The sequence below is a fragment of the Cyprinodon tularosa genome, unplaced genomic scaffold, assembly GCF_016077235.1.
Source record: "Cyprinodon tularosa strain WSP-4 unplaced genomic scaffold, ASM1607723v1 ctg1081, whole genome shotgun sequence".
Taxonomy (NCBI): domain Eukaryota; kingdom Metazoa; phylum Chordata; class Actinopteri; order Cyprinodontiformes; family Cyprinodontidae; genus Cyprinodon; species Cyprinodon tularosa.
The window spans coordinates 82,760-104,134 of record NW_024037873.1 but is presented as its reverse complement, the minus strand read 5'-3'; the positions used below and the strand labels follow the sequence as shown (position 1 = coordinate 104,134).

General features: G+C 40.7%; 1 protein-coding gene across 3 annotated transcripts; it reads left to right on the top strand.

Annotated features, from left to right (window-relative positions):
• The first annotated feature begins 715 nt into the window (after positions 1-715).
• Positions 716-20,438, top strand: LOC119787676 (gamma-crystallin M2-like). Of its 3 annotated transcripts, none has more exons than XM_038291662.1 (3): positions 716-833; positions 3,969-4,211; positions 5,119-5,446. In XM_038291662.1, exons 1-3 carry the CDS (start codon positions 762-764, stop codon positions 5,395-5,397), a joined length of 594 nt encoding a protein of 197 aa, XP_038147590.1. In that variant the 5' UTR covers positions 716-761; the 3' UTR covers positions 5,398-5,446. The 3 variants fall into 3 exon arrangements, with proteins under 3 accessions (XP_038147590.1, XP_038147600.1, XP_038147611.1); XM_038291672.1 differs by lacking the exons at positions 3,969-4,211; positions 5,119-5,446 and adding exons at positions 19,474-19,716; positions 20,102-20,438 and having other exon boundaries at positions 741-833; XM_038291683.1 differs by lacking the exons at positions 716-833; positions 3,969-4,211; positions 5,119-5,446 and adding exons at positions 18,890-19,019; positions 19,474-19,716; positions 20,102-20,438.
• Positions 20,439-21,375: the final 937 nt, after the last annotated feature.

Here is a 21,375-nt window from a genome sequence, read left to right as displayed (position 1 = left end):
CAAAATTACAGTAATGATATCTTCAAAGTCAGTAAGGTTTTTCAGTCCAGGTGTTCAGAAAACAGAAAGTGTGAAACATTGTTTTTTGATTCAGACGCTTTGACAACTATAATCAGATGTCACAGAGTAAATGGATGACCCAATGTTTAATTTAATTAGAAAATGAATTCAGACGAGCCTGAATTCATGAAAAGATAGCAACTCTGTGAGGGTTGTAAAAGAGCCCAGTGAAGGTCCTGAAGAAGCCCTCTAAAAATCTTAAAAGGTGGCCTCAAAGTCTACACATGGTTGTTTGGGGGTGAAGATGAGGTTCAATTTTTGCCTGTTGAGGTTGCTGGGGCAAAAAATCATGGCTTAATGGTTTCCTTGGAGATGTTTCTGATCTTTGGTTTGTTGTTTCTGACTGAAATCATCCCACATTGCTGCTCCACAAACTGAAAGTTTGTAGATTTTAGTATTTCTGGTCACTGTTTCTCTCTGTGTTCAACAAGAGGTGAGTGTTTTCACCTGTAAAGTCGTCCTACTTTCTGTAATGTTCTCATTGTTAGCCCCCAGTTGAAGGTAGGCCCCCAGGTGACTTTGTTAGTGAACAGGTTGAAAAACTCCTTGTTTGATGAAAGCAACAGCTAAGGTCCTCCCACCATTATTGTTAACCCTTTCAAAAAAGCTTTGTTTGACACCCAACCATGGGCTGAGTCTGCACTCTCATAAACAAAGCCATCAACCTCAGCCAGGTGTATAAAAGCTGGGAACCTGCAGGTATGACTGCACTCAGCCTCTTCCAGCTCCACTCCGGCAACATGGCCCCTACAGACATGAACATGATGAGCAGGGTAAGTCCACACAGCCATCAATATTCCTATGCTTTCAAGGTTGATCAATGCAGCAAATATTGTGGATCCTGGTTTAGCCCCAAAAACATAGTTATTGCAAGTTAGGAGAGATAGTGATATTTCCAGTTAGTCGACATTACTTCAGATATAATTGCTTCATCTTTATTCATTCTTTAACTAATTTTCTGGAAGAACAACAATGAGAAACATTTGTCTCTGTATGCAGAAACCTCATTGAGAATTAGCATAAAGCTGAATTTCCTTCAGTAGTTTGTTATAAGAATACCACTGAATGGTTATATACAGTAGCTTATCTGAAGGATAGCTGAGTTCAGAGCAATATAACAGTAAAAGTGTGTACACAGCTCAGAGAATAGGGACAGTATCAACAACATATGGCTAAATAATAATCTCAGATGGGTAGAGTAATACTTTTTCAAAGATGAGGCATTGTAATCTTTCTTGAAGACATTTAAGATGATAGGTTAGAGAGACCAAGATATCTACAGTGTATCTTAGTTTATTCTTGCTCCTCTATGGCCTTTTCAGATCAACCGACTCCTGCTGATCAAGACAGACTTCAATGTAAAATTATAGTTGAATTAAAAAATAGGGGTAGAACAAGGGCGTAGGTTTGATTTGAACTTTGGTAGGGACACTATTGGTCTGGTGTCATTGGTGCTATGCAATATGCATGCCCTTTTTTATGCTTGGCATGAGCATCAGTACTGACGAGAGGAATTCTTTGTTTAAAGAGAAAAGCAGCATTTTGCTACATTGATAAAAATGTTATAAGCAATACACTCAATAGATGCTGTTTATCAATGTTTGAAGTATCAGCGGCTCTGATGAATGTGGAATTAGGACTGTTTTCCACTTTGAAAATGGTTTCATTTGAATGACTAAGACAGAAGGCAAATACAGTATTTTCTTTTGAAGATATAGAATTTTGCAGAGGTGTCTCTGCCTCTTATATTTTTATCTGCCATGCTCTCTCTGTATCAGGCAAAATAATACATTCATTAAAATATTAACTTCACTATAAAAGTTGAACATCTGGGCTGTAGTTACTCTGTGTAGCCCAAATCATGTATTTTATCTGGGGCTGAAAAAATGAATCGTATTAATTGATTATTTGAATATTCTAATTTGGTAAGTAAGTCATCATTAGCTGGAGTATAGAGACTCTAAAACATACCGGTAATATAAATGTGAAATGTGCCTTTCCCCATCAGAGTGACCCACTTAGATCAGTAATTATACCAAAATTGTAAAAAAAAATAAATATAATAAAAAAAAAAAAAAAAAATATATATATATATATATATATATATATATATATATATATATATATATATATATATATATATATATATATATAGTTAGTTGCTGCCCTAATTTTATCGTAACATTGCAAACGCATTTCTTACTAAATACATGTGGAGATAACAGGCAACCAAACAAACATGTTAATCAGGCAAACTATATTAAAATCCATGTGGCATCATTTGTGAGCTCCAAAAGAGACCACAGAATCCAATTACTCCTACTGAAAAAAACAAGACAAAAAAATCCTCACCTAAAGCCCTGAAGGTTCAGACACTGTTCTCTCTAGCTGTGCTGCAACATCACTGCTCATTGTTTGAGTCCCCTAAATCCAGCCATTTCAAATACAAATTTATATTTTTATTGTTTATACATAAAAAAGTTGCTCCTTATTTTGTAATTAAAATCATTTTGACTTCACCTGAAGCACTGAAGGGCCAGCTGCTTCACCTACAAGCTGCCCTGCATTATTATAACTGGATTCTGTCTTTCCTATAATCATATAAAATTACATTTAATGATTATAACTGTGTTTTTAATATAAAAGGATTAAATGAAACACAACCTTCTATATCATCCCATGTAACTTACTGTCTGACTGTTAAAATAGCTCCTTATGTCTATTTTCTTTTTTAGTGGCATCATCTACAAAGTATAACACTAAGAATTAGCCTTTAAGTTCATTCAAATATAAAATCCCATTTAACGATTATAAAAGACAATATAACACTATCTTATCTGTAATGTAATAATATCCTAAATAAACAGCCAGAATCAAGCATTATTTACCAGACATTAATGTTTGTACTAATTTACTTGTAGACTGTGTAGAAATCTTTGTAAGATTAAATCAATATTAATGGTGTCCCTCTGTTTGTTCTTGTCTTTATCGTATTTCTAGAAGTAGAAATTGTCAATTAAATATAAGTATTATTATGTGGAACCCTAATTGTGCTTCTTAAACAAAAAATAGCAGATGTTTAGGCGCCATCTCTTATTGTTATACTCTATAAAAGAAATAACAACTGCTAATGATTATACCTGAACTTTCTCAAAGAGTCATCAAAAAATTAAACAGTAACAGCAACTAAATATCAGAAGATCGAAAAAAGGAAAGCCTCAGATTTCCTTTATCAGTCAGCTGTGGCTAAGAATCAGAAATGCTGATGTCTTACAGCCTTTATTTGTTCATTTTTCCAGCAGTTTTCAGAACTTCTGGCTGATTCAGAATACTTAGTTTTATAAAAGAAAAAAGTTTTTTGTTTTTTAGCGTACATGATATTCTGTTTTTTAATTGGGACTAGTTTTGTAGCCTAATATTAATTGTAATTAATATTAATAGTATTCTAGCGTGAATAAATTTTCAATTTTGTGCTCCAAGTGCACACGGACTGGAAAACAGCCAATCAGAGAGAGAGAAGGCGGAACTTAAGGCAGGACAACCAATTAGAGTGGAGATAAACAGTGAAGCACAGTGACGTACACTGTCACTTTAAAGGGACAGGAGAGACCAGGCAGGCACTCAGACGGAGCTGCAGCTACTAAGCAGCGAAGCTGCGAGAGGAAAAGAAGCGACTGCTGCAACAACGCTGGATTGTAAATTATAAACATGTTGCTCACATAAAATTATTGGCAGGGAAAATTAAGATGGTTCAAAATTTTGGTAGGGACATGTCCCTATGGTCCCTATGCAAACCTACCGCTATGGGGTAGAAAGATTGTGATTATTGTAATCTAAAACAACTTATTCATCAGGACCTCAAGGATTAAAAAGCCTTATCTTTCTTCATGCAACTTGTTTCCCCTCAGATCATCTTCTATGAAGACAGGAACTTCCAGGGACGTTCCTATGACTGCAACAGTGACTGTGCCGATTTGTCCTCCTACATGAGCAGGTGTCACTCCTGCAGAGTGGAGAGAGGTTGTGTCATGGTCTACGATCGCACCAACTACATGGGTAACCAGTACTTCATGAGGAGGGGAGAGTATGCCGACTACATGAGCATGATGGGAATGAGCGATGGCATCAGGTCCTGCCGCATGATTCCTATGGTAACCACATCTTTTACTAAACTATTCTATCCCCATGGTTACCAGTCTCCCAATACAGCATATATCATCTCCATGGTAGCTACTCAGCTTACAGCACTACATTGCCCCTTGGTAACGAGACACATTTTAACTAAAGTGTTCCTCATGGTATGCAGTGAGACTTCTTGCTGGGATGTAACTGATACCTATAGATGTGTTGTATGCATATTGAAATATTACTGTGAGAATATATGCTATATGTTAGCATCTTAGGGGGGGGGGGAGAAAATGACTTAATGTCCAATAGCACTCTAAAGGCTGATTTATACTCAGAAACCAGGTCGCTTGCATGTTTGTCACAATGAATGCAAATGGGTCTCCGCCCCTGCCGCAGACACTCTGCTGCACCGCTTCAAAATTGTAGATGACCGCAGACAGGAGGCCTCTGATTGGTCAAATCTACATCCGCCCTATCTATCCGTATGGTACCTTACCAGCTTGCTGTGTTGTATGACCGCCATTGCGGAGAACGATTTGGGAAGATGGACAAGCTACAAGGGTGAGGTGTGCTAGAACGCTGGGACCCTCTTTCCACCTGGATCCCCGCTCTGTTTCGCCCTCATGTCCCTCCTTTGGCGGACAAACTTGCCTTCACTTCCTCATCGCCTTGGCCGTGTCTAGACACATTTAGTTTGTTATTGTCCCTCTTGTTGTGGCGTGGAATAACATAGCGCAGACCACACTTCAATATTTGGCATAAATCAAAAATATCTGTGACGAGTTCACTGCGAAACACTTCTGCAGGGATTATAACCGGCCCTTAAGTATATTATGTCCAGTGTTTTCATTTATTTAGATGTCTGTTACTTCCTGATATTTAACTGATTATATAGATGTGAACTCACAGATTATTGTCTTCATCTTCTAGTACCGTGGCTCCTACAGGATGAGGATCTATGAGAGGGAAAACTTCGGAGGCCAGATGTATGAGATGATGGACGACTGTGACAACATCATGGATCGTTACCGCATGTCCAGCTGCATGTCCTGCCATGTGATGGATGGACACTGGCTGATGTACGAGCACCCCCACTATAGAGGCAGGATGATGTACATGAGGCCTGGAGAGTACAGGAACTTCATGAACATGGGCATGAGCAACATGAGGTTCATGAGCATGAGGCGCATCATGGACTCCTACTACTGAAACATTTTAAGAACCAAAGCTGAAACATTAAAGAATTGTTTGTTTCTTTAAAATCTTTCAGGGTGTCTTAATTTGTTGTAGAACATCTATTTTAAAACTGAGGGCAAAGCGCAATGCATTAGGACTTGTTAAACGTTTCGTTTTCTCAATCAAAATTTATCCTAAAAAAATCCACCAAATTCATTCAAAATACTGTACTCTTCAATCAAATCAGGACACTAAAATCAACATCAGCTGCTCACTACCACTACCAAAAGTGTCTTAAATATCTATCCAACAACAGAAGAGAAAAACTACACAAATTCATAACATGAACACACCTTGCAGCACCTTTCACAACTTACACTGTAGTTTGTACTATAAAAATACATGTTTGAAATTCCTTATCTTATTTTTTGCTTTTCAAACTGAATGGAAGCCCAAAAAATAAACTAAAAATATATTCAGGGTATCTGGTAGCATGTTAAGCATCATTGCTCAGGTTTACATTATGTTATTTAGTACACAATTTCCTAAGGAATTTGAAACTTCTGACACTTTCTTTAATATATAAAGAAGTCAGTGTTGAAAATGGCGATAGGTAATTTTATGTATGGTAACCAGGCACTTGTCACAAATATCACTCTTACATAAGTCAAGAAAAGAAAATATAAATGTTGAGATAAAATTCTTACATACGACTTAAAAAACAAAGAGGGGCTTTAAAAAAAAAAAAAGTCCTCAAGTGTCTGATGGACTTTACCTTGAATGTTTGGGCCTCTCCATCAATGGGCTGAACTATACTGTGTTTGCTGCTCAAATTTAGCACTGCTGCTCAAACACACCACAGTGTATTAACTTATCCTGTTGTTGAATGAGGGGTGACATTATAAGCGCATACAAGCTTAGTTAGATATTCTGGCCGCCTCTCTTCTTTTCAGGCTGGAGCGTCCTCAGTAAATCATGAAGTGTCCTATTATATCTTTCACAGAGCATTTCCTTGCGGTTGGTACAGAGTTTTCCTGCTTTTCTTTACACCATACAACTTGAAAACTTCCGCTATGATCTCACTTTCAAAATTTCCCCTAATCTACATGGATTCTTTCCCACACTCCATACTTAAACATGAACCATTCACTAAGTAAAAACTTAGCTGTAGTGTCAGCTTTCTGGTCCAAAGTAGGAAATGCTTAAGTGAACTTTGTGAGCATGTCGGTCACAATTAAAACATTTTCTTGCCCAAAATGATGCTTGCTCAAGGACTGTAAATTTCAAAGCAATGACCTCTAACCGTCTGGATGCTAGAAAAACTTGTACTGGGGCATGAATCTTAGGTTCTGGCTTCTTAAACAGAAAAATCTTTCACAGTTTTTAACCCAGTTCTTGTCATGATCCTGGCACTGGTGGCTGGCTTGATTGCTCATTCCACTCACCTGTTTAGCTCTGCCCGGTTTTTCATTACTGCTTATCTTAGAGAGACTTATTTTGTAATTTTGTATACACGTGTGTATACAAAAAGAAATTGCATTTAAAACAGCTCTAAACAATTTCATTTTTTAAAGTGCAGCCTTGAAAACAGTAATAAATACATGAAAAATAATAATAAAATAGAATAGAATTCAACTTTATTGTCATTGCACTGTCACAAGTACAAAGCAAGAAAATGTGGTTTGCATCTATCCAGAAGTGCTATACAGGATATAAATATTATTGCAGGTGTATGTACAAGCTGTAAAAATAGTTAGAGACTGTAAAAAGTTGTGCATAAATATAAATATGAATATGGGAGCTACATGCATAGATTATAAAGATTATACAGAATATACAGGAATGTTAGGAACAGTGTTGGGCACGTTACTTTGAAAAAGTAATTAGTTATAGTTACTAGTTACTTCTCCCAAAAAGTAACTGAGTTACTAACTGAGTTACTCCACAATACAAGTAACTAGTTACTAGTAAAAGTAACTATTGCGTTACTTTTGCGTTTCTCGCCCCCGTAACCCTCACCACCCGGCCCCCACCTTCTCGCCGTGTGTTTCAAAAGCCAGCTGAATAGAGCGGACGACAAAGACAAGACCTGTAGAGAGTTTTGCATTTATTGCAACTCAACGTAAATGACATCAGGGGGGAACGCGATGTGAAGTTTTTTTAACAGGGCATTTAGATCTGGTGAGTATATGAAATTAATAACTGGGAAAGTCTCATTCTAAAATCCTGTGTGTTTGGGTTATTATAGATACTGCAACATCTATCTATCCATCTATCTATCTAGATGTATACTCTGTGTGTGACATAAAATATGGATCTCCATCCCTGCCACAAAGGCCATCAAATAATGTTTAAAATAAAAAATTCAGTAGGTTGAAAAGGCAGTGTTTCCATCCATTCATCCATCCATACATCCATCCATCCTTCCATCCATCCATCCATCCAGATTTCTCCCTTTCTCCATATAGGCTATCATTTGATCATTCACGCTCTCCATAGTTCTCCTGTGGCGCGAGCACAGGGCGACGTTGCACGCCTTTAGCGAGCATGCGCGTTTCCTGTCGCTTGCGCGGTGAATCGTGCCGCCTGCGCTGTGCGGAGCTGCTGGGGAAACCGTATGTGATGGGGAAACGCAGCTTGACGTAACACCAGTATTTCCATCTGGAAAACGCTGTTTTGCTGCTGGAGTCATCCTCACTCTCCATCTCTCTGTGTGTGCTGTACGTTAACACCCACCAGCAGAAACACCCACCCACCAACTGACAGATGGAATCTTACTATACATCAGCCAATCCCCTCTCTCATGGCTAGGCGCGCACGAGTTCTATCATGAAAAAAGGTTCATTGTGCGACCTGAGTAACGCGCAGTAACGGGGTGTCTGCAATGGTAACTGCGTTATAGTTACAGTCAAAGTAATTAGATTACTCGTTACTAAAACAAGGTAACGGCGTTAGTAACAGAGGGCAGGAGTGCGAAGAGTGTGTGTGCAGGGTGAGTGAAATCCTTGGTGATTTTCCCGGCCCTTTTCAGACATCGCTTCCTATAGATGTCCTTGATGGTAGGGAGCGGTGCCCCGGGGGTGTGCTGGGCAGTTTTCACCACCCTCTGCAGCACCTTCTGATTGGCGACACAGCAGTTCTCGTACCAAACTGTAATACAGTTGGTGAGGATGCTCTCAATGGTGCAGAGGTAGATGTTCGTGAGGATATCTGAGGACAGGTGGTCCTCATGAAGAAGAGGTGCTGGTGCACCTTCTTGATGAGTTTGAAGCAGCTGTTCATCCAGGTCAGGTCCTCGGAGATGTAGACTCCCAGGAACTTAAAGCTGTCCACACACTCCACCACAATCCCCTTGATGTGGATGGGTGGGTGTAGGTCAGCACTCCTCCTGAAGTCCACGATGAGCTCCTTGGTCTTCTCGGTGTTCAGCTGCAGGTTGTTTTTGTTGCACCACTCAGCCAGACGGTCCACCACCTCCCTGTATGTGTCATCTGCAAACTTGATGATGGCATTAGAGCCATGGACAGGTCTGCAGTCGTGGGTGAGGAGAGAGTAGAGGAAGGGACTCATCACACAACCTTGTGGGACTCCAGTGTTTAGAATGGTGGTGGATGAGCAATGGTTGTCCAAACATGTTGGGGTCGACCGGTCAGGAAGTCGAGCAACCATTTGCACATGAGTGAACTGATGCCAAGGACTGTGAGTTTGGTAAGGAGTTGTGGTTTGACAGTATTAAATGCTGAACTAAAGTCTAAGAACAGTATTCTGGCATAAGTGTTTTTGCTGTCCAGGTGAGAAAGGACAGATTGCAGTGCTACGGAGACTGCATCCTCTGTGCTTCTTTTCTGCCTATATGCAAATTGTTTGGGGTCCAGTGTGGGGCGAGACAGGATCTGAGGTGTGCAAGGATCAGTCGCTCCAAGCACTTGGTGATGATGGGGGTGAGGGCTACCGAGCTGTAGTCATTGAGACTGGTTGGGTTGGAATTCTTGGGGATTGGGACGAGATGGTAGACTTAAAGCAAATCGGTACCACAGCGTGGGCCAGGGACAGGTTGAAGATGTCAGTCAGCACTCCTGCCAGGTATGCCATCAGGACCCTTGTTGGATTTAATCCTGCTAAAAGCCGTCATATAAACATATGACTGTATATTTACAGTTCTAACACTATATTTATATATATATATATATATATATATATATATATATATATACACTATATTGCCAAAAGTATTTGCTCACCTGCCTTGACTCACATATGAGCTTAAGTGACATCCCGTTCCTAATCCATAGGGTTCAATATGACGTCGGTCCACCCTTTGCAGCTAGAACAGCTTCAACTCTTCTGGGAAGGCTGTCCACAAGGTTTAGGAGTGTGTTTATGGGAATTTTTGACCATTCTTCCAGAAGCGCATTTGTGAGGTCGCACACTGATGTTGGACGAGAAGGCCTGGCTCTCAGTCTCCGCTCTAATTCATCCCAAAGGTGTTCTATCGGGTTGAGGTCAGGACTCTGTGCAGGCCAGTCAAGTTCATCCACACCAGACTCTGTCATCCATGTCTTTATGGACCTTGCTTTGTGCACTGGTGCACAGTCATGTTGGAAGAGGAAGGGGCCAGCTCCAAACTGTTCCCACAAAGTTGGGAGCATGGAATTGTCCAAAATGTCTTGGTATGCTGAAGCATTCAGAGTTCCTTTCACTGGAACTAAGGGGCCAAGCCCAGCTCCTGAAAAACAACCCCACACCATAATCCCCCCTCCACCAAACTTTACACTTGGCACAATGCAGTCAGACAAGTACCGTTCTCCTGGCAACCGCCAAACCCAGACCCGTCCATCAGATTGCCAGATGGAGAAGCGCGATTCGTCACTCCAGAGAACGCGTCTCCACTGCTCTAGAGTCCAGTGGCGGCGTGCTTTACACCACCGCATCCGACGCTTTGCATTGCACTTGGTGATGTATGGCTTGGATGCAGCTGCTCGACCATGGAAACCCATTCCATGAAGCTCTCTGCGCACTGTTCTTGAGCTAATCTGAAGGCCACATGAAGTTTGGAGGTCTGTAGTGATTGACTCTGCAGAAAGTTGGCGACCTCTTCGCACTATGCGCTTCAGCATCCGCTGACCCCGCTCCGTCAGTTTACGTGGCCTACCACTTCGTGGCTGAGTTGCTGTCGTTCCCAAACACTTCCATTTTCTTATAATACAGCTGACAGTTGACTGTGGAATATTTAGGAGCGAGGAAATTTCACGACTGGATTTGTTGCACAGGTGGCATCCTATCACAGTTCCACGCTGGAATTCACTGAGCTCCTGAGAGCGACCCATTCTTTCACAAATGTTTGTAAAAACAGTCTGCATGCCTAGGTGCTTGAATTTATACACCTGTGGCCATGGAAGTGATTGGAACACCTGATTCCAATAATTTGGATGGGTGAGCAAATACTTTTGGCAATATAGTGTATATATATATATATATATATATATATATATATATATATATATATATATATTAGGGATGGAACGGTTTATGAAAACCGTCCGAACCGTTTGGTTCGACTGTCTCGGTTTGATTCGTGTGTGTTGCGTACGGTTCATGCGCAGCTCCTTTTTCTCATAGGTGAAGCTTGTACACTCCAGAGCAGAAGGTGGCAGTACTGCGACCAAAGCCAACCACAAGAAGAAGAAGCGAAGCAGCGTAGCCGAGTCTAGCAGAAAAAACTCTGTTGTTGTGGAGTTTTGTGTGGGTATGGCGAGTGAGAAAGAACAGGAGTTGGAAGACGCGCAAGCAGCACTTTATAGGTCTGCTGCATGGGACCACTTTGCATTTAGAGTGACCTACGATGACGGCGGAAAGGAAGTTGTGGATAAAAACAGTGTGCAAGCATTGTATGTGTGCATTGTATGCTAACAGCAACACGACCAACATGTCAGGCTAACAATCAACATATACCGAACCAAACCGAACCGTGGATGTTGTGAACCGTTCCACCCCTTATATATATATATATATATATATATATATATATATATATATATATATATATTAGTGCTGTCAATTGATTAAATTTTTTAATCGCGATTAATCGCATCAATGCCTGAGTTAACTCGCGATTAATCGCATTTTAATCGCACATTTTTTTCCTGATTGAAAATCATTTAAATACTCTCGATGACATACAAAAAAATACATACAGGCTAGGTTTGTGCCAATGTTCTTTTTTTAAATGAAAACAGGTCACAGATACTGATTTATGCCATAGAAACATATGGCAAGAAGATGGGGAGGCATGTAGCAAAAAATAACAAATATGTAGCCAAAAAAAAAGGCCCTGAAAACAGGCTGATGTAAAAGACAGTCTTTACAGTTAATACAGTCTTTTGAACAAAGACAAGCATTTTACCCTACTGCTATAAAATTTAGTAGAGTTAACATTAGATGTTAATTAACCAAGGTAATAATGAACAATTTTCAATCAATACATCAAGATCAATAGACCGACATCACTAGATGAAGGTAGTCTATGCTCTAGAAAGTTACTTTTCAGCCTCTTAACAAAAATGAGAACACACACACAAGCACCCACCCACACACACACACACACACACACACACGATACCGACCTGTGGCGTACACAGACGGCAAGAGTGCTGCTACGAGATTCCATTTCACCTCAGTAATCTGTTTTCTCAGCGTATTTCAGGTTGCTACTAGTTACCAGACACTCAACTTGTTTGTTGGTGGTGGGGCTTAAAGAAAAGGCACTAGCGCTACCCAGTGTATGAGCGTCTTTTTCCCTTGAGGAGCTCCGCTCTCGAAGCCTATGAGAAATGCATAGACTGGGGGAAAATAGCCCCGCCTTCCCGCAGGCTGCAGCGGGATGTACTTGGAAAATTGTACCATAAAACCACATAGCGTTAATCTCACGTTAAAAAAATTATCGCCGTTAAAATGGCCTTGCGTTAACGAGTTAATAACGCGATAATTTTGACAGCACTAATATATATATATATATATATATATATATATATATATATATATACCGTATATATATATATATATATATATATATATATGTATATGTGTCAGGGTTTGGTTGAGGTTTGGAGGACCCAAATGCAGAGGCAGAGAGGCTGAGGTGAATACTTGTAGTTTAATTATGAAAATGATTAACAAAGGCAGTCCAAAAATCCAACTAAAAAGTAACAGACCAGAACCATGGAGACATCAAGGGAAAACACGTAGAAGGAGCAAGGGAGAGACGAGGGGAGACAATTGCAGCGATGACAGGACCAGCAACAACAGAGGAACCAACAAAGAGTGAGAGCAGAGGGAGAGCATAAATAGCTGACAGAGACAAAGGGAGGGCTAACGAGCTGACAAGGAGCAGGTGTGAGGAGACAACGAGGGAATCAAGGGGAAAGGAACACACACATATACAAGAGGGGAACAGAGGACAACATAACTAACATAAATCTAGAAATTACAACAAAATAGGAATTAAACCAATAAAAACTAGAAAAAAGGAGCAAAGTAAAGCATAACATAACCAAAACCATGACAATATATATATATATATATATATATATATATATATATATATATATATATATATATATATATATATATATATATATATATAAATAAAATAACTTGTTTTACACAACATTCAGCAGTCTAATGGCAGTGGGGAAGAAACTGTTCTGGAATCTGCTGGACCTGCATCCAATGCTTTGAAGCTTCTTCCCAGAGGGCAGCAGGGAGAACAGTCCATGGTGGGGGTGTGTGAGGGGTCATTGATGATGTTACGGACTCTTTAATGGAGGGAACAGGAGCCCTGATGATCTTCTCTGCTGTTCTTACTACTCTTCTCACCTTCTTCCAGTCTGAGGCGCTGCAGCCTCCACACCACACAGTGAGACAGCTGGTCAGAATGCTCTCTATGAGGGTTCTGTAAAAGGTGGTGAGGATGGGTGGGGGCAGGTGGGCTCTCCTCATCCTCCGCAAGAAGTACATGTGCTTTTGTGCCCTTTTGACCAGTGAGGTGGTGTTTACATTCCAGGTGAGGGTGTCCAGGTGATGTGCACCCCCAGGAATTTGGTGCTGTTGACCACCTTTACAGCTGAGCTGATGATGACCAGTGGATCGTGGTTAGGCCAGTTCTTCCTGAAGTCCAAGATGATGTCCTTCATCTTCGCATGCGCTGCGCTGAGTGGACGCTGGCGCGTTTTTGCAGCCGCTGCTCTCCGCTACCTGTTTTTAAGTATTTTTCAACGTTTTTTCGGAACTTTGGGCCGTGTACTCACATTCAAGTGAGAGCAAAGACACTTGCCTTCGCTTTGATCATCCTAACTCCCGCTGCCATCCCGTTGTTTTTGTGTCTGAGTGTGTTTAACTAACCTCACTCTCCAAGTGACTCCTGACTCGACGCCGTTGCTGCTGTTGGTTAGCCACCCGCTGCCGTTAACAATGTCAACCTCCAAGTTCTACATCTGGTGTATCCTCCTCTGGACTGTCCTCTCCATTCTACACCGACCTGGGGCTGGTCTGTTCCAGTATTCGGCTGCTGATCTCCTCCTGCTCCGTGGGCTTCTGTCTGCGCCTCCACCGCCAGTTCTCCAGCTACACCCGGAGATCATGCTCCTTCCCCGCCGGAGATACATCCACCGTGGATCCCGTCGGAATTTCCACATCGATGACTCCAATCCAATACCATCATTCTGGTCCACTTCACGCCGCTCTCGCCGATATCCCGGTCGGACCGCTGACTTCAGTTCGCTTGCTAGCCTGGCTAAGGCAGCAAGCCCCGCCTCCGGTCATATCAACTCTCCCGTCAACTTTGGACTCCTGAATATCCGCTCTCTCACAAACAAGGGTCAGCTCATCCAGGATCTCATCAATGACCGTAAGCTGGACTTCCTCTGCCTCACGGAGACGTGGCAACAACCTAAAGACTTCTCCCAGCTCAACGCCTCCTCTCCACCTGGGCTTGTTTACCATTCTCTTCCTCGTGTTTCCGGCCGCGGGGGAGGTCTCGCGTTACTTCATCGCGAGAAGTGGAAGTTGTTGCCTGTTTCTATTCCTGTTTTCCGCTCTATGGAATGCTTTGCATTTGAACTGCCTGGTCCTACTCCAATATTTATTTCCATAGTCTACCGTCCCCCCAAACCACATAGTGACTTTTTAAACGAATTATCCATACTACTTACCCACCTGACTACTCTCTCTCCTAATGTCATTCTCCTCGGTGATTTCAATATCCATATGGACAATGTAAACCTTTCACTCACCAGAGACTTTTCCTCCTGCCTGGACAGTTCTGGATTCCATCAGTATGTTGATTTTCCCACCCATATAAAAGGACATTCACTGGACTTGATTTGCTGCTCTGGTTTAATCCCATCTAACTGTTCTGCTGATGATGTCCATATTTCAGATCACTTTCTTTTATCCTTCAACGTTTCCCTGTCTTTCTCTATAATCAAGCCTGTCCGCCAGATTTCCTTCCGCAATATTAAGAACATAAATACAGACATTTTATCCTCCCACATTGACAATATCCCAATCCCTGCTCTTTCCTCTCCGGACCACCTTGTCACCCACTACAACTCTGGGCTTTCCAATATTCTCAATTCCCTTGCCCCTCTCAAAACCCGGTCTAACCCTAACCCTAACCCTGACTCCTCCCTCTCCTTTCAGTCTCACATAAATAAAATTACCAGGTCTGCATACTTCCACCTTTAACCGTCTCCGTTCCTCCCTCACCACTCATACTGCCTCTGTCCTTATCCACAGCCTCATCACCTCCTGTATTGATTATTGCAATTCTCTTCTTTTTGGCCTCCCTCATAAATCTCTCCATAAACTTCAACTTCTTCAGAACTCAGCAGCTCGTGTCATCACCAGAACCCCCTCCTTCCATCATATTTCCCCTGTTCTTCACCAACTCCATTGGCTCCCAGTTCAATTCAGAATTCAATTCAAAATCCTTCTCTATACTTTCAAAGCCATCCATAACCTTGCTCCTTCATATCTGTCAGACCTCCTTCACATTGCCACCTCCTCCCGCTCCCTTAGATCCTCCTCCTCCATCCACCTCACTGTACCCCCAGCTCGACTTGTCACCATGGGGAGCAGAGCCTTCAGCCGCTCTGCTCCCCAGCTCTGGAACTCACTTCCTCCCGACCTCCGCAGTATTGACTCTCTCCCCTTATTCAAAGCCAGACTCAAAACCCATCTGTTCCAGCTCGCTTATCTGTGAATACACTGCTCTTTTCCCTATCCATAATTGTTTTTTTGTTCTCTGTTTTTTTATGTTCCTGTATCTGTATTTTGTATTTTTATCTCTTTTTATTTATTTTTTGTATTATTTGTAAAGTGACCTTGAGTGTCAAGAAAGGCGCTGTTAAATAAAATGTATTATTATTATTATTATTTCTCCACGTTCAGGATCAGGCTGTTATCTTTGCACCAGTTCACCAGCTGCTCCACCTCCATTCTGTAGTCCTGGTCATTTTCATCACTCATAAGGCCCACCACCGTGGTGTCGTCTGCAAACTTCACTATGTGATTGGTGGTAAACCTGGGGATGCACTGTTAAAAAAGTAAATGGCAATTGTTGTTCTAACACACAATTGTATTGTAATCCGACTCAGAAATATAAATTTGACATCTAACAAATAAATACACGTTTGCCCAACTCAAATTCTCAGAAGTTGGTTTAACAAGGAGTTTTAAATCGCCTATACAAGATTTTTTGAGTTCCCTCAACTGTAAACTCATGGGCATGCGCACTGCTTATGTTCATGGACACGCCCACTACGGTACGGGGTTTCCTATCCCTTTCTTCAAGGGCACAGCCTTTTTCCCTCGTGTTTGAGAAGATTGGCGGACATTGTGATTTTATGCATCTGGAGAACCACGGAGGAACGACCCTGGGACCTTACCAGTTTTCCCGGTGAGTGCTGCAAAGTACAGACAGTTAGCGGTTAGCTCCGTGAGTTAGCATTCCCTTGTGGTGTATTGCCACCGAGTTGAAGCATGAGTTCACATGTTTTTCACGTTCTGATGAAAGGAAAAGCAGCGCACGTGCGCGTTTATAATGCGCGTGTGCGCGTGCGTGTTTATGCCGCGCATGTGCGGGTGAGTGTTTATGCATAGAGAAAAGAGTGTGCCTGTTATTTTCATTGTACAAATGAAAAGAGACATTAAGTTGAGTGTAATAACTTATTAAATTTCTAAATTGTTTTATGTAGTGCAGTGTTGTTGCACTCAGGCACAGAATATTACAAGACTACATTATTTTACTTTCTTAATCCGATGTGGGTATTTACTGTTATTTACATTATTTACATGTGGATTTTTTGCTTTCATGATTTTATTTGCTTTACAAGAAAAACAGTGACATTAACATTTTATATGTTAACCCTGTAATGCAGCAGTTAATTCGTAATGAGTTAGAAAAGTTACATTACACACTGAAATTTATCATACTTGGAGAGATATAAACTGTACAGTTAAGAACAAGAAGTGAATGGATTTAACTAAGCTCTGTTGTACTATGCAGGCTGGGTTTTTTGGATACCCTGGATTCTGGATTCTCTCCTTAAATGGAGATGGCGAGCCAACCGTGTGAACATCTGGATTTGGACTGAAGAGAAGGATTTGGACTGAAGAGGACTTTCTTTTTTTGCATTCATCGTCCTGTCGGAGTGGTAGGACTAAAAAGAAAAACTCAGAGATAAAAAGGGAAAACCTTTTTCTTTTTCCGTTGGGAAACAAGACATTTTATTTCATTTTATTTTTTTTAAAAGGGTGCACCCAATTTAAAGAGACTACAATTGAAAAAAACAAACTGAAGGCCGTCCAAATTTGTAAAACTGTTATTTTTTCATATATGTTAATACACTTACTTCACAAAAAATTACCTGTGTGTTTTCAACTTACTAAAATGGTGTCTTACTGTTTTTTCCCTCATCATCACTCTTACGAATCTAGAACATTCTGGTCCAGTGTCAGGTTACTTTGATCTGTGCAGTTAAGATTATGTTGTTGAACATGGTTTTATACTGTATCTATGCAATGTTTGGCTTGAAGCAATAAAAATGTTGTATTAACATAATTTTTTGTGTGTTGAATGATTGGTAGTGAAGACGATTGGTAGGACTAAAAAAACTGAGTTGATAGAACTCAACTTGCAGATAACACTACAAAATCTGAGTTTGTAGAACTCAAAATCTATATGTCAAACTCATAAAACAAAGTTGATAGAACTCAGAACTTAAAGGTGAAACTCAAAAACCTAAGTTGGTAGAACTCAAAATTTCTATGTAACACTCCAAAAACCTAAGTTGGCAGAACTCAAAAATCTTTGTAAACTCAACCACAGTGAATTTAAGTAAGGAAAACTCAAAAAACCAAATGCATCACGTTGCCTAGAAAATGTAAGTTCTGTCAACTTCTATTTTTTTTTCAGTGTGTAGTCATGTGTCATCAGGGTGAACAACAGGGGGCTCAGGATGCAGCCCTGACGGGGAGCCTGTGCTGATCTGATCCACTTGTTTCCAGCTCCTATATATGCTGTGTGTTTTCCAACACACGCGTTACTAACGCCTTACCTTGTTTTAGTAACGAGTAATCTTACTAATTACTTTGACTGTAACTATAACGCAGTTACCATTGCAGACACCCCGTTACTGCGCGTTACTCAGGTCGCACAATGAACTTTTTTTTAATGATAGGACTCGTAGATGTAGTATCCTGCCTTTCTCCCTCATATCCCAGAATTACAATAAAAGGTGATGGTACACCCTCTCTGGTCATCATATGTCAAAAAGGAATGCACATTTTGCTGACTGTTAACATACAGGAATATAAGCAGTAACAGTAAATAATAAAATTAAATAAAAATGTACTACTCTTTAACAGAGCACACTGGAATCACTTGCTGTCAGAGATGGAGAGAAATCTCTTGCAGGAAGCCTGCACACATTCACTATAAAAAGATATGTATTCAGGAACAGCTCATTAGATCTGTTTAAGCCCTAAGGGTACCTTCTGTCAACTTTCCCTATTCTCCGCCCAAAATTATAATGTTGGGTGGGGAATGGGGAATTATGTTTTTCAGTCCAGTGGTCCATTTGTCACCTGTTATGTTACTGGGGCAAAACAAATGTGGCTAAGTGGTTTCCATGGTGATTCTCTCGATGTTTCTGATCTTTGGTTGTGGGTCTAAAATCATCCCACATTGGTGCCCCACAAACTGAGAGTTTGTAGATTTTATTATATCTGGTCAATGTGTCTCTGGGCGTTCAAAAAGAGGTGTTTTCACCTGTACAGTCGTCCCACTTTCTGTAATGTTCTCATTGTTTGCCACCAATTGAAGGTACGATAGAGGTGACTTTTTTGGTGAACAGGTTGACAAACTTCTTGTGTGATGAAAGCAACAGCTAAGGTCCTCCCACCATTATTGTTAACCCTTTCAGAAAGGCTTTGTATGACACCCAACCATGGGCTGAGTCTGCACTCTCATACACAAAGCCATCAACCTCAGCCAGGTGTATAAAATCTGGGAACCTAAAGGTATGACTGCACTCAGCCTCTTCCAGGTCCACTCCGGCAACATGGTCCCTACAGACATGAACATGATGAGCAGGGTAAGTCCACACAGCCAATAATATTCCTATGCTTTCAGGGTTGATCAATGCAGCAAATATTGTGGATCCTGGTTTAGGAACAAGCCCAAAAAACATAGTTATTGCAGAAGTTAAGAGTGATTGAAATCTTCTCAGTTAGTCATTACTTTAAATGTCATCTCTTCATCTTTAATTGTTCTTTTACTGTTCTCTTAGAGAACAAGAATGGGAAACGATTGTCTCTGTATCCAAAAACCTCATTGAGAATTAGCATAAAGTAATATTTCTTTCATTAGGATGTTATAAGAATACTGCTGAATCATTATATAGCTTACCTGAAGGACAGCTGAGTTCACAGCAATCTAACAGGAAATCTGTGTGTAAAGTTCAGAGAAGAGGGACAGTAGCAACAGCAAATAAAACAACTTATTCATCAAGACGCTAATCTTTCTTCATGTAACTTGTTTCTTCTCAGATCATCTTCTATGAAGACAAGAACTTTCAGGGACGTTCCTATGACTGCAGAAGTGACTGTGCCAATCTTTCCTCCTACATGAGCAGGTGTCACTCCTGCAGGGTGGAGAGGGGCTGTTTCATGGTCTACGATCGCACCAACTACATGGGTAACCAGTACTTCATGAGGAGGGGAGAGTACGCCGACTACATGAGCATGATGGGAATGAGTGACTGCATCAGGTCCTGCCGCATGATCCCTATGGTAAACAGCTATTTTGCTAAAGTACTCTATCCCCATGGTAACCAGTCTCACAATACAGCATATATAAGCTTCATGGTAATTACAAAAATTACAGCACTACTTTGCCCCCTGGTAACCAGACACATTTCGACTAAAGTGTCCTACATAGTATCCAGTAAGACTTCATTGCTTGGTTACAAACTGATACCTATAGTTGTATGTATATTGAAATATGACAGTGAGAAGATATGTTAGCGTCTTAGGGGAAGGGAAAAAATGACTTAATGTCCAATAGCACTCTACGTATATTATGTCCATTGTTTTCATTTATTAGATGTCTGTTTCTTCCTGATATCTAACTGACTACATAGATGTGAACTCACAGATTATTGTCTTCATCTTCTAGTATCGTGGCTCCTACAGAATGAGGATCTATGAGAGGGAGAACTTTGGTGGCCAGATGTATGAGATGATGGACGACTGTGACAACATCATGGATCGTTACCGCATGTCCAGCTGCATGTCCTGCCACGTGATGGATGGACACTGGCTGATGTACGAGCACCCCCACTATAGAGGCAGGATGATGTACATGAGGCCTGGAGAGTACAGGAACTTTATGAACATGGGCATGAGCAACATGAGGTTCATGAGCATGAGGCGTATCATGGACTCTTACTACTGAAACATTTTAAGATGCAAAGCTGAGAAACATTAAAGAATTCTTTGTTTCTTAAAATCTATCTGGGTGTTTTAATTTGTTGTACAAGATCTAGTTTAAAACTGCATAGGGGCAAAATACAAAACAGTTGTACTTTTTTAATGTTTTCTCAATCAAAATGCATCATAAAAAAAAATAAGGAGTCAAAGTAGAAATTGGGGTGGTAAATTTGTTTATGGTAACCTGTCACTCATCACAACTATCACTGTTAGATAAATCAAGAAAAAAAATTATAGTTTTAAAAGTTCAGACAAAGCAAACAAACAAACAAAATAAAACAAGAAAAAATCAAAATGTCCATATGAGTTCATTTTGTTTTTAGGAATATACTTTTTTGGGGGTATTTGGAAAATCAGTCCTAAAGGTTTTGTTAAACGTTAACTGGAATGTCTGGGCCTTTCCACCTATGGGCTGAACTGTATTGTGCTCACACTCAGCACTGCTGCTCACACATACCACAGCATATTTATGCTGGAGGTTGTCGTGGGAAAAAAGTATTCAACTATTCATCCGAGTTAAATAAACGGAGATCGATGGATTTCACTCAGTCGGCACATTTATTCACATCTTTGCAAAGAGAGAACAGTTCATCATACAGCCCTAATGGCACAGCATTCTGCTCTGTTCTGATCTGGGCAGCGTTCGTCCCCCCCTACCTACAACAATGGAAAGCAGTCAGAGTCATAACAAATTACACACACTTTGGTTAACAGTAACATGTTATGAATAAACCTTGAGAAAGAACCTGATTTGTTTTGGGAAGAAGCTATGTCTGGTCTACAAACACCATCCTGCAGGGAATGGTGTCGCCTTGAGAGAGAAACAGACTGAGTGAAAACTTTTATAGTGAGTAAATAGGATAAATTATTATATATAATAGAAGAAAGATAAAAATGTTCCGACAACAAGGTCAAAGCCCAGCATAGCCAGATTTTCTAAGTAACCCATCATGAATCCTC

Bases quoted from the DNA above. Each gene is read 5' to 3' on its own strand.
- LOC119787676 (XM_038291672.1), top strand. From the start codon at position 762: ATGACTGCACTCAGCCTCTTCCAGCTCCACTCCGGCAACATGGCCCCT. The intron at 834-19,473 runs GTAAGTCCACAC...GTTTCTTCTCAG, and splicing joins ACATGAACATGATGAGCAGG to ATCATCTTCTATGAAGACAA. The intron at 19,717-20,101 runs GTAAACAGCTAT...TTCATCTTCTAG, and splicing joins CCTGCCGCATGATCCCTATG to TATCGTGGCTCCTACAGAAT.